This window comes from Solenopsis invicta, chromosome 16 (assembly GCF_016802725.1).
Source record: "Solenopsis invicta isolate M01_SB chromosome 16, UNIL_Sinv_3.0, whole genome shotgun sequence".
NCBI classification, from domain to species: domain Eukaryota; kingdom Metazoa; phylum Arthropoda; class Insecta; order Hymenoptera; family Formicidae; genus Solenopsis; species Solenopsis invicta.
Window position 1 is genome coordinate 907,246 of NC_052679.1, and position 13,370 is coordinate 920,615.

The 13,370-nt window shown below is 28.8% G+C and overlaps 1 protein-coding gene across 3 annotated transcripts; it reads left to right on the top strand.

The window, feature by feature from the left end:
- The first annotated feature begins 1,117 nt into the window (after positions 1 to 1,117).
- LOC105196077 lies at positions 1,118 to 13,368 on the top strand. Of its 3 annotated transcripts, none has more exons than XM_011161808.3 (3): positions 1,118 to 1,520; positions 2,110 to 3,675; positions 13,238 to 13,368. In XM_011161808.3, exon 2 carries the CDS (start codon positions 2,476 to 2,478, stop codon positions 3,661 to 3,663), a length of 1,188 nt encoding a protein of 395 aa, XP_011160110.2. In that variant the 5' UTR covers positions 1,118 to 1,520; positions 2,110 to 2,475; the 3' UTR covers positions 3,664 to 3,675; positions 13,238 to 13,368. The 3 variants fall into 3 exon arrangements, with proteins under 3 accessions (XP_011160110.2, XP_025987791.2, XP_011160109.2); XM_026132006.2 differs by lacking the exon at positions 13,238 to 13,368 and adding an exon at positions 6,610 to 6,765; XM_011161807.3 differs by lacking the exon at positions 13,238 to 13,368 and having other exon boundaries at positions 1,120 to 1,520; positions 2,110 to 3,742.
- The last annotated feature ends 2 nt before the right edge of the window (positions 13,369 to 13,370 follow it).

The window sequence follows — 13,370 nt, forward strand, 5'->3', positions numbered from 1 at the left end:
GCTACCCAGCAAACGAAAATGAATTTATTTTGAATTCGTGCTCCGATCTTTCGAATCCATTTGAATCCAAAAATAATATAATTTGGACATGAATACCTTCGATAATTCAACACGATGAATTTCGTATTTCAATTCACTCGAATCTAAAAATAATATGACGGAGACATATTTTGAGTCAACATCCAAATTCAAAAGGATGAATAGTGCATTATTTCGTATTTCAATCCATTTAAATTCAAAAATACTCCAGGACTCTAAATTAAGTGAAAACTCGGATAAGTTAAAATTAATTAAAATTAATTAAAATAAAATGCAATTTTTAATTCAATTGAATTCACAATATAAACGAAGCTAGATCTTAAGTACAAATATTTATTCATTTAAATTTAATTTCGTTTTTCGAATTTGTTTTAATACAAAAATATATCTGAACATAATGAATAACTCATTTCGTATTTCAATTTATTTGAATTCAACAATAATATAATGAAGATATGAATTTATTCGATTTCAAAATAATGAATAGCTCGATTATTTCAAATTTCGATTCATTTGAATCCAAAAGTAATATGATGGGAACATGAATTCAAAATGATAAATATATGTATAGCTCATTTCGTATTTCAATTTATTTGAGTCTATTTGAATCCAAAAATACTTCGGAACGCTGAAGCGCCAACTCGGATAAATTAAAATAAATTTTTAATTTCTTTGAATTTATCTTCGTTTGTCGAATAAACAACATGTAAATAGTAAAGCCATGCAAATAAGAGAGGAAAAATACACGTACAAAGCATCGCATTAGAATTTCCAGTGCTCAGGAGCCCTGACGTTTCACTTAAATTTATCAATTTTTTATTGTTTTTAAATTAATTTTTATTCAATTTAATTTATACATGTAAACGATATTCAATTATATTTTATTTATATTTAATAAAAGTAATAATATTTAAATTTAATCAAACTTGATAATTAAAAGAAATATAATAGCTAAAGATTGTAATTTTGATTCCTTAAAAATAAGCAATAGTTGGGTAGAAAAGCCTTTTATTTATTAAACTATTAATTGCATTGTTTTTATATTTTTAAAGCCGTACAAATTTTTTTAATATGAAATTTATGAACACAGATAAAGCTTCATCTTTATCTTTGCACTAACAAATCCTCAAATTTTCTTATACAGCCCTCTAAATTGACCATATAGAACGGAATCTTGAAATTTATGATACAGTCCTGTGGAAAGAAACGAGAAGTGTAGATAGTGTAGCTTGAGATTTAAACGGGAGTATCTGATAGATCAGAGTAGTCTAGGATGCTTGATCTAAGAGTTAGAGTTTTTGTAAGTGACAATTGCCGACACAACTGACAATGATACTTCAATTGCCTTTCAAACTCGCTGAATTGAAGAATCTGTTGGTCGCACCACTCATTCCGTTTCGATTATATGCTGTGATAACCGAATGATGTTTGATATTTTCACGCCTTGTTCGAATTTGCAGTAGTCATCTATGAACGATAAGGTAAATGAATGTTAAGTAACGTCAGCTTTAAATCTAAAGGTCCCACGAATGATCCGATTCGCCGGATAAAGTCTAGGGACGAAGTGTAAACATGTACTATTGTAGGTTATCCTATTCACATGCTCTTCGAAATTATAACAGAGATATTAAGTATAACTTTGCCACTTTCAACAACTGTATCAAAAGTGAATGTGCTATACTTAACATCTTTGTTAACTCGATTAAAGAGCAAACTTTCTAATGGTACAGAGCTTATGCCTACCTCAGGGAACGTGGAATTTACTTTTATTTCCAATAGTCTAATCCTAACAAAGACATATAGCAAAAGATATATCCATCTTCTTTGATAGAATTAGACTACTGTGCCTAAAAAGTCATATGATAACGCTGAATTGAATAATCAACTTAAAAACTAATACTTTTTTTAATTCTAGGTAGGCATTATAATAATAGTCTCGTTAAAGCTTAACTTTTTGTATATACGTATCTCTATCTTTTGTGACACTTAACAATTTTACATGTTACACTTAACTATCTTGCTCTTAACAACCTTATCTGAAAAATGTAATGAATAAAATATTACTTACAGTGAAAGATCTGGCTTAGAAGGGCAAATATTGGCAACTATTGCAAGCGATCCAAAATAGAGTATAAATGTATCACAGATGATGAAGAATGATCTAATTAGTATTTGACAGTAGCTATTGCTACAAAAAATGATTGAAAACTACATTTGTGAGATTTGAAGAAGAATCTGCTATCGACGTCTACTTCTGTGATCGAATCTAGCACTTCTTTAGAAGAGAAAATAAAAGGTTAACTGGAACGTAAGGGAGTTAAAAAGAAATCTGTGAGTCAACTGATACTTAATCTTGCCTAACAAATCTTTCAAGTACACTCAAACTACGAGTGAAGACTTTTAAAGTACGTAATACATAAGAATCAACAAAGAAGTATGGAAATCCAAGAGAAATCCGAAAGTCAATCAACATCTTTGGCTGCAGTTTTACATGCCAAATTCTCAGCGTGTCAAATTTCAACAGAAAGGTTACAGTCTGATCTGGACACGTCTCTTGTAGATCAACTAGGAAATATGAAAGTTAAAGAGGATTCTGCGAATCAATCTTCTGCTGCAATATTTGCTGATGAGATCTTTGCAAAGGAAAATTGTTTAGAAATTGCGCCCTTACCAACATTGCAAATACCAGACAACATTCGCGCAAGACTAAAATTTGAAGAGAAGCATAACTTGAAATTTAACGAAGGTAGTCTAACACCTGCTCAACCGAGAAATCGTCATAAAACGAGAGAGGAGTGTAGGTGGAATCCGATTATTCCTCAGCCTAATCCATCTCAGAAAAATCTGTTACAAGGAAAAAAGAAATGGTGTTATAGTCGTTTCTCATGTTGGATGTTTTTACTATTGCTATTGACAATTTCTATTGCTGTATATTTATTTGAGAACCAAGATCGCAGACACAGCTGTGAATTTGCGTGCGCTGTCATCGAATTGAAGAAACGAATTTATGGCCAGAATCATGCCATACAAACTTTGAGTGAACGTCTTCTTCTTGACACACCTTCCTCAAGGGTGATAGTCCTTATCGGCGGCACGGGTGTTGGCAAATCGTACACTGTAGACATCATAAAGAAGAACTTTCCGAGGAAATATGCTATTCGCCAGTATTATCCTCCAATCAAACCTATGATCGAAATCAACTTTTCTTTCTTACATCCGAGTCTAATAATTTTCGAGAATCTGAAAGAACGCGATGTGATAGATGTCGTGAACTATCTAAAAGAACGTAAAGATACGTATAAAAATCAGCTTGTGACTATATTGGTTGTTATCAACATTGAGCAGATGGACAATGATTTGACAAGAACAGCGAATATATATCGAAGTCAGAACATGATAGAGACTGCTTTTTTCAACGAAGATATCGATGCCAAAATTATTCCCTACGATTTTTTGAGCGAGAATATCTTGGAAGAATGTATTATAGATGCAATGAAAACGAGCGATGTAACGCTCTCAGAAGATAAATTCAATTATGTTAAGTGGAGCTTGCAGGAAAGTAATGCCGGTTGTAAAGGTGCCTATAGCAAGGTTCAGATGATTGCTAGACAGTATCTTCCATAACCAACTACACGTGTAAGTTCAGTAATATGTAATAAATATATGGGATAAAATGAAATACACGGAGAATAGATACTATACAGTCAAAAGTGTTTGTTATTTTAGTTGTAGAGAATATAATAAGTTTATCAGTCTTTTTGTCTTTTTTATATGAGGAATCGTGTATAATTGTATACATTATGTACAATTATGTGTAATTCTTCGTATACAAAGATAAAAAGACATCTTTTCACCGCGTATTTCATTTTATTTTTATTACAATTTATTGTGATATTCTTAATTATCGATAGTTTCTAAGCGGATATATATATTCTTGAACATTTAAAAAAAGAAATATTTTTCGAAACGCGTTTCTGCTTTGATTAATTAAACTGTCGTCGGTACTGTAATTATTTGTCTTATATTTAACTTATGTTAAATTTGTGAGCGAGTAATCAGTCGTGATTATGTAACTTAAATAACGATATATTCTCGAACTGTAAATGTTACATTGTTACAAATAGCTATAAAATATTATAAATAAAATGGTTTTTCTTTCAAGACTTGGCACTTGATTTTTTTTTTCAATTTATTTCGCTGAAATGATGATTACGTGATCGAAAAAATTCTCTCTTTCTTTTAACCAATGGATTTCCAATTCATATTCTGAGTCGTAGTACCGATTTCAAAAGCGTCTAGCTCTGGACCTTATGGCTAATAGATTCAGATGCGTAATTAAAGTCGAGAAGACTTAAGCAGGTAGGGCTATCAGTCCTTTACACTTAAAGATACGAATTAAAAATTTGTGTAGTGGCGTGTCTAAGCTTGAAGTTGCGACCTGATTCTTAAATTCTTTGTTTATCTCAGGAAACAACTTATGTTTATCTAAAAATAATTACTTATAGCTAAAGAGGAGGAAAAAAACGAAATACAATCAAGCAATTTTTTGTTTGTACAAGAGCGATCGGTGGTAACAACATAACGTTTACAGTTTGGGCATAATGTATCGTTATTGAACCTACCTACATAAACACGTACAATCCATTCTGATATTCGATTCATTATATTTATAACAGTCACAATATTAATAAAATATTAATATTGTAATTATTTCTAGATAAGCATAAATAAGTTGCTATTTTAAGACATAAAAAGAGGTTTTTTTTTTCATATACATGAGTATTATTTTAGTTAAATAAGTTGAGAAAAAAATAAGTGCCCAATTTTGTAAGAAAAACTATCAAGATTTTATTTATGGTGTTTATAAAATATGATATATAAAATCTTAATGGTTTTTCTTTCAAAATTTGGTACTCTATTTACATAATTATAATAATAATATTTTATTAATGTTGTAATTATAACAAATATGATGAAGTGATTTAGTGTCAGGATAGATTGTAATTTCAGTGCCTTTAATTTATATTAAATATTCTGATGTTAGGGTAGAAATTCAAAAAAATTTTTTAGAATATAGGCGTTTTATGTACTTCTAAAAGATTTCTACCTTTTTATTAGATATTTAATATAAAATACCTCTTGTCGTATACACATTTGCATTTTTTGAAACAACGTTGCTCAATCTCTATTTATCGCTCAATTTGTAATAATTATACGTAGATTTAGATTAAAATAGAGTTGTTTTATACTTTTATATATGTACAAAGAAAGAATTGGATTAGAACACTGATTCTTTAGCAATATAAAATTTAAAGATTTAAATATTAACGATTAAGAAATAATACGGATATTTATGATAATATTAAGTAATATTATATAATATGATAATTACAATAATATTTTATATTTTATGTATTTGTTGTAAATTATAAGGTATCTGAACCGCAGAAGGCCCAGTACTAAATCAAGCCCATTTTTAAATTTACCATTTAAAAAGGTGCTTTATATCTGAAATATGTGCTTAAAAAATGTGTCAGGGAGTAGGTAAGTGTAGGGAGTAGGTGTCTAGGAAGTAGATAAAAACGGACTGAGAAATTAATATAATTTCGGTAATAACATGTTTATTCATTGCAACAAAAATGAAGTGGATAAATCATTAGAAAGAAATTTTTTTATTGCAAAAAATGTTTTTTAAAATGTTGAATAAATATTGTTTTGCTCACGTAGATTTCACTTGGATATTTCACGTAAAAAGAACGTGGATTCCACGTACCTGTTCTTATCGGGTATACAATTATACACGATTATATGCAATCATGTATAATCATGCATGAACAAATGTGATCATTCAGAGACAAAATCTATACATGATAATGTCTAATTGCATGTGGACCGTTCATGTATGATCATGCATATTTATGAGGACCATTTTTTCCCGAGGTATTATTAAATAAGGTACGTTATACGTTTATTGTTATGGCTACTGTCATTTGTTTATTATGTATGTGGCTTGCAACAGAGGATAATGATTTTCATTGACGCTAATTTTTCAGAAGCTTAAAATTGCACTCAAAGAGCCAAGAATTTCCTCAAATAAAAAAATTAATTATAGACAAAATTAAAAATAATTATGATGTTTAACAGCAGAATAGACCCTTAAAGATTACGTTTTTGTGATTACGTTTAGTTTATTTCAATATCTTTATAGAGTTAGGTGAGATTTATTCGGTTCAGGTACCTTAATGTATGATCATTATGCTAGTATAATTCTATAATTATATTATTATATTAAAATATTACATATAATATATTAAGTAGTGTAATTACGTTATAATATTAAAACATTATAGCTCTGTATTATCGCAATATTATAATTATTTTAATTATATATTATCATAATACTATAATATAATTATTTTTGTGTATTTAATGTGTCATTAGATTTAATATTTCTATAAACAATTCTCGAATAAAGTAAAAAGAAATGTAAAAGTTATTAGTACGAAGTTAATGATAACTCTAGCGACTACTCCATATAATTAATAATAGTTAATATTATAATTCTTTTAGACTGACTTTGAGACGTTACGAACTTAGAAGTTGCGCGGTCTATCGACAAAAGCGAAAATAAGAATATTTTATAAATGGTGTACCTACACATTAATATTTGCGAATGTTTTACTTATACGAGATTATTTGATTAAAAATTGATCTTTATTACTATTATATCTTTATTATTATTTATTCTACTTATATCGCCTTTAATTAAGCCATTATACAATTTTCATAAAGTCACTTAAAGCCGGATTAATCAATATTCATGATTAAGAAATTTTCATCGCCCGAAATTACTGCATGATAAAAAAAAAGGTATCTCTCATTTACCTAATACGTACGTCGATGAGATATGACATAAGTCAAAAGTTTCATTAAATCCTATAATACGCAAAAACTGTGACTATAATATTCAGAATACGTTTATAAAGATGTTAGCGTATTTGTTTGTCATTCTGTCTTTATCATTCATTAAAATTGTAAAATAAGAAAAGAATAAAAAGCGTACACATTAGAAATGCCGTTATATCATCTAAATGAGATATATCTTATCTTCATCCAAATTAATAGATAAGTATAGTCAAGATAATGCAAATGATAAAAGCATTTTTGATTGGTCGATTTGTAAAATTCTTTGTTATTGATCAATCGAATCCTCTAAAGTATAATTTGTATCATAAAATCGACAGTCAATTGACACTTCAGGTGTCTTTCAAACGAGTCGGAATGAAGAGATTGATTGCTCCATTCCACTCTTAATCTGTTTCATTTGAACATATGGTGATAATCAAATGATGTTTAATAGCTCGACTTCTTACTTTCCGCTAGTCACTTTCAAACGGTACAGGTAAACAAACGCCAGGTAAACTCAAATTCTGAAGATCCCACAAATGCTTCAATTCGAACAGAGAGATAAACTGAAACAAAGTTTGCGAATTTATAATTTGCAGGTAGATTATCCTATTCACATATTCTTTGAAATTATAGAAATTCAAAAGTGGCAAAGTTGAACTATAAATATCTCTGCCTTTAATTTGATCAAAAAATCAAACACTGTCAATCGGGACAGAGTAAATACCTTTCCTGGAGTCCAAAGAATCCGTTACAATCCGTTCAACGAGCAGTTCTTGTAATTTTAACGAAAGTTGTATGATATAACCCAAGCATACGATGATTAAATAATAACTAAGTATTTTTTTTACTTCAGGTAGACATTGTAACAGCAGTTTCACTAATACCTCATTTTTTGATATTTATTTCAGTCTTTTGTGCACATTACACTTAAATTATTATATTTTGTTGACAATTTTGTATACATGTTATACATTATCATTAATTATCATTAATATCAAGTAAATCTTCAGAGCATACGAAAGAATAGAGGTTTATATAACGTCAATTACGTCAAACTTTAAATTACTTAATTAAAAGTTTTGAATGTATGTATAATTTTAAGTGTATGTATAATTTTTAACTATTGATTTAATTTGCTATAATAATTAGAGTAATAATTCAGAGTGTCCACTATCAGTTTGGAAAAACCTAAAAAATCTTAGAAAGTCATGGATTTTAGATTGTGTCCTCTAGAATCCTGGATTTTCCTGGAAATTTGATCATTAGTCCTGGAATTTTTTGAAGTTTTACTTTTAAATTTAAATTTTATATGTTTTTGACAAAATAATTTTTTATATTTTTTAAATCTAGTTTACTGAAATTATATATAACTTATATATAAATAATTATAAATATTATTTAGCTTATCTTTGAATACATAAATTATATTTGTTATTTTACAGTTTTAAATACATTATGTTTATATAGTTTTAAATTTTTTTTTCTTGGAAAAAATTTGTGTTAAATATTTTATGTAGTTTGTAAATTTTATATCTCAATGTTTAAATTTTTATGAAAAAATTTTATGACTGTTGAATTTTATTTTATTACCACTTGTATAATTAATTACTCAATATTATAATTCTTTTGTTTCTCAGTACATATTATTCAATAAATATAATATTCTTTATCTATGCCAAATTAGCGTACTACGTTTTATCATTTTTCGAATTTTGTACTTCTGATAACTAAATCCATGTACATATTGTAGATAGATTATTGTATGGCATTAGTTGATATTGTTTCCTTTCAGTACTTTCTCTAATTTAATATTCAAATCTCAAATGTCTTTTGTGATTACATATTTAAAGTATGTTAAAAAGTGCGTATGGAATAAAATAAATTTATTTCAAATTTGCATTCAAAAATTCTCTAATCTTACCTGGAATTTTGATAAAAATTCCTGGAAAATCCTGGAATTTTTATGATTTCCTGGAATAGATTTACAAATTTTCAGTAGACGCCCTGTAATTGTATAATTGATTCTGAATTTACAAATCAATTCTGAATTGAATTCTGACATGGCACAAATAATTCAGCGTTAACGTGATGATTCAATGATGAGAAATTGTCAAAGTACGAAGGTGGAAAAGATAAGAAATCCGATTACTCGTTTATCTATGCTGCTTTTAGATAATCTATTGAAACAAACAAAAAAAATATATATTGCCGTTATTGAATTTTGCATAACTATACTTATTCTCACGATATTAACAATTTTTCACGCAATAGTTTTACATGAGAACCTGGATCAGTCACAGCAATGATTTTACAAAGCCCGTCATTGAATTGAGAGGCCGGATTTATTTTGATCTGTACTATAACATTAAAGGCTCATCAAAATCGGGTATGAACATTGTTGTCGTCTTCCTTTTTATATGTTGCGAATTTAGAAGTTGTGCGATCGACCAATAAATATAAAAGTGAATTGATTTTGAAAATGGCTTTGTACACATTAACATCTGCGAATACTTTTCTAATATACGAAATTAATTAATCATCGAAAATCGATCTTAATTTTCGTTACAGTCCATTTAATCTCCCTTAATTAAGCTATTACAGGAGTTCCTCATAACGCAATTTAAAGATGGATCAGCCATTACGTTAGAATTTTTGCCACGCTACGTCTGCAAGCTATATATTATTTCTTAATCTCTAAATCATCTTACGTCACTACAGAATCAGCATGCTAATCTAATTTATATATACATATGTAGAAGTTATAAGTATATCGAGAATCTTAATTCATGAGGAATTCGTTTAATATCTCTAATTACATGCCGATTACGCGTTTCAAGACATACAACACATGATCGTGAAAATTACCTTTTTTATATCCACAATCTGGACACAAATATAGCGTTCACGCTCCGCCGATTTGAATGCATGATGAAATTCGTATGAATATATTTCCGGATTGGGTGGATATCGAAGATAGTTGGTAATTTTCACAAGTGTAATGTGTTGTATGTCTGGAAACGCGTAATCGGCTTTCGGTTACGCACGGTTAAGCGAGTTCATGTGTATTAAGACTTCTGATGTATAATATTACGGACTTTGAAACTTTCTTTCTGTAATCACATTTAGGTTTATGTTCGATTTGAACGAATAACTAACGTTAAATAACAACACGTTATGTCCTAACTGAAAACGTAAATGTTACGTTGTTATCACCGCTCTTATGTAATCGAAAAGTCGTTCAATTGTGTTTCAGTTTTTCTTCCTCCCCTTTAAATCATTAGTAATTATTTCTAGGTAAACGTAAGAGAGGTGTGTTTTTCAAGACGTAAAAGAATTTATTTCAACGATTACATAATCATCGTTGTAGTGAACAGAAATAAATTGAGGAAATATTAATTATTGTCAAATTTTGAAAGAAAAATTGTGAAATTGTTATTCATAATATTTTATCTATATTTCTGTTATAAATGTGGTAAACTGATTGTGATCAGATTAGATTGCAGTCAATTTCTTTAATTTATATTAAATATTTTGATCTCAGGATAAAAATCTTTTAGAAGCATATAACTTTTTTGTATGTACAGAAAAGAAGCAATTAAATTAGAATATTGATTATATATCGACGTAAGATAATTATACTTAAAACTTACAAAATAATATAAACACCTGTAAAAATTTGTTCATATACATATAATTATTTACATTTATACATGGACATATTTGATATATTATAATTATATATTCAAAATTTTTATCTAGTATATATACAATAGTAATAGTAAATAATATTATGTAATATTTTAAATACTAAAATTAATATTAAATGATGTAATAATATATCATAAATTATCATATTATAATATTGCAATAAATACTATAATATAATAATATAATATAACGTTACAATATTTCTATAATATTATATTATAATTATTGTATTATAGTGTATATAATGTAATAAGATTTAACATATATAAATTTTTGAGCTAAGTAAAGAGAGATGAGAGAAAGTGTTAAAAGAACGTTGATTGTAATTTTAGCGACTATCTCATATAAGTAATGATTCTCTTAGACATCGCGAGTTGTGCGGTCGACCGACGAACGCGGAAGTGAATTGACTATATTATTGTACACATTTGCCAGTACTTTTCTGATATATAATATTATTTAACCAAAATCTTAATCTTGGTTACAATCCATTCATTTCTCCCTTAATTAAGCTATTATGCGATTTTCTCGTGACGCAACTTAAAGATGGATCGATCAATGCATTAGAATTTTCGCTACGTGACGTTACGTCTGCTGGGTAAAAAAAAAGATATCTCTCATTTACCTCTTACGTGCGTCGATGAGATGTGACGCAACTAGTCAGAAGTTACGTTGAGCCCTGTAACACGTAAACACTATGTGTATTACATCGCGGCACTTACAATTCGTCCCCTTTACTCCGCTTTCTTGAATGTCCCATAACGGGAAAGTTCATGTACATATGTATATGTGTACATATATGTATATATGTTCACAAAAACGTGCGATTAATTTAATATAACAATTCTTGACACTCTTTCTTTCGCGGAAACCGCGAGGTTGGAGAACCCGAAGAACGTTTCCTGTTTGTCGTAATGGAACTCGACTTGTTCTTTTTAACGATTGTGACGAAACAGACATCCCGCACGCCAACACACGTGATTTTACTGCCCCGTTTGCCATTAAGGTGTCGCCAAAGATAAACGTTAATACAAACACAACAATTTTCAGCTTGGTTACCGAGCATCGTTTTCTTTTACATTCGTTTTGTTGACATAGGATAATAACTCTCCCCGATTCAAAGATATTTTCTATGCAATAATGTCATCGATTAGTGCCCGGTTATCCTTTTATTACGAGAAACAATACAATTAAACTCTCTTTAAGCGTAATTACGTTTTGTTAATTATTTGCTATCAAATTTACTTTCTCGCGAGAGCAATGGATCTATTAATTTTTTAAAGCTGTTTTTTAAATTGTTTGTTCCGCTTTGTTTATTATTTTGCAATACGTCAATGTTAGACGCTACTATGACCTAGCGAATTAATGCACGGCAGTGCTCGTTTTATACCTGTACATTTTTATTTTTTCTTTATTTTTAATTAGTTCTCTAATGACTTTCATATATCTGTAACTAGACATGTCTAGAAAGTATTTTGTTGTTGTTAATTAAATTATATACTATATAAATTTTTTTCAATTTTTTACAGATTTTTTAAATGCTTGTGCTTAAATCATCGTTAATAAATTTTATGATTAGGATAATTTGAGATTTTATTTCTAACTTCAGTCTACGATTACGATTTGAAATCCGACAATCATATTGACACACAGTTTGTATTAAAAAAATTTGTTTGTATTTAATTAAAAATGTATTAAATAATTCATATGAAAATATTATTAAGCACTATCTGCTTTGATTGAAAAATGAATCTTCTTGTGTTGTTAGTTTTTCACGATTTATTTATGCAATAATTTGCGATATAATTGACGACAGAATTTTATTTATAATTTTATATATCAAATTATGATAATTACAAATGGGAAAAAATTGTTGTTTTATACGAATTATAATTTGATTTAAAATTATGTATAGAATATATTCGGTTAATTCTTTCTTTTATATGAAGAAAGAAGCAATTCTTCTTATCATTATATATATAAATATTATAATTACGTATATTCTACAAAATCAAAGAAATGCACATTTTCATATAAAAATTCATAACTAGAAAACAAAATAAAATTTAAGGAAAAATACTTTTATAGCATTATTCATGAATAGGTATAAATAATGCACCAAGCCTGTTTCCCAGATGTCAAATTTTTCTAAGGGAGAATAGAGACTTCTGTTTAACTAGATATTCGTAATAATTCAGAAAAGAATATGTTGGACTCAACATCGTGTCAAATCGTGTGTGCATAATGTTAATATGCGAAAACACGTAATTATTATAATTATTAAAATAAACTTTGCAAAGTGCATAATGTTTCCTTTATCTGGTTCACCTTGGATTGATCGATTCAGTCGGACGTCGAAATTGGTGAGACGTGACTAGACTATCTGCGGAACTAGATCGAATATACAGCCAGACGGTCGTTATGAAATCGATAGATTCATACAATCCGCGTGCATCGACGATGCTAATTGCGTATCTATAAAAAGCGGGTAGGAGACCAGCTAACAGGCGCAGTCCGCAAACTTACCTTCGACGGAACTTTTACTGGAAAGTTGGATTACATTGAATTGCGTCTTGCGTAGGAAACAAAGGCGAGGTCGCCTTCTTGTACCCCGAAAGATTTGCTGGACACGCTCCGCGAGGACACGCTCGCTTGCGATTGGAAAAGAGTCAAGAGTGTTGAGGAGGAAGGGCGACTAACTGAAAATTATAAAA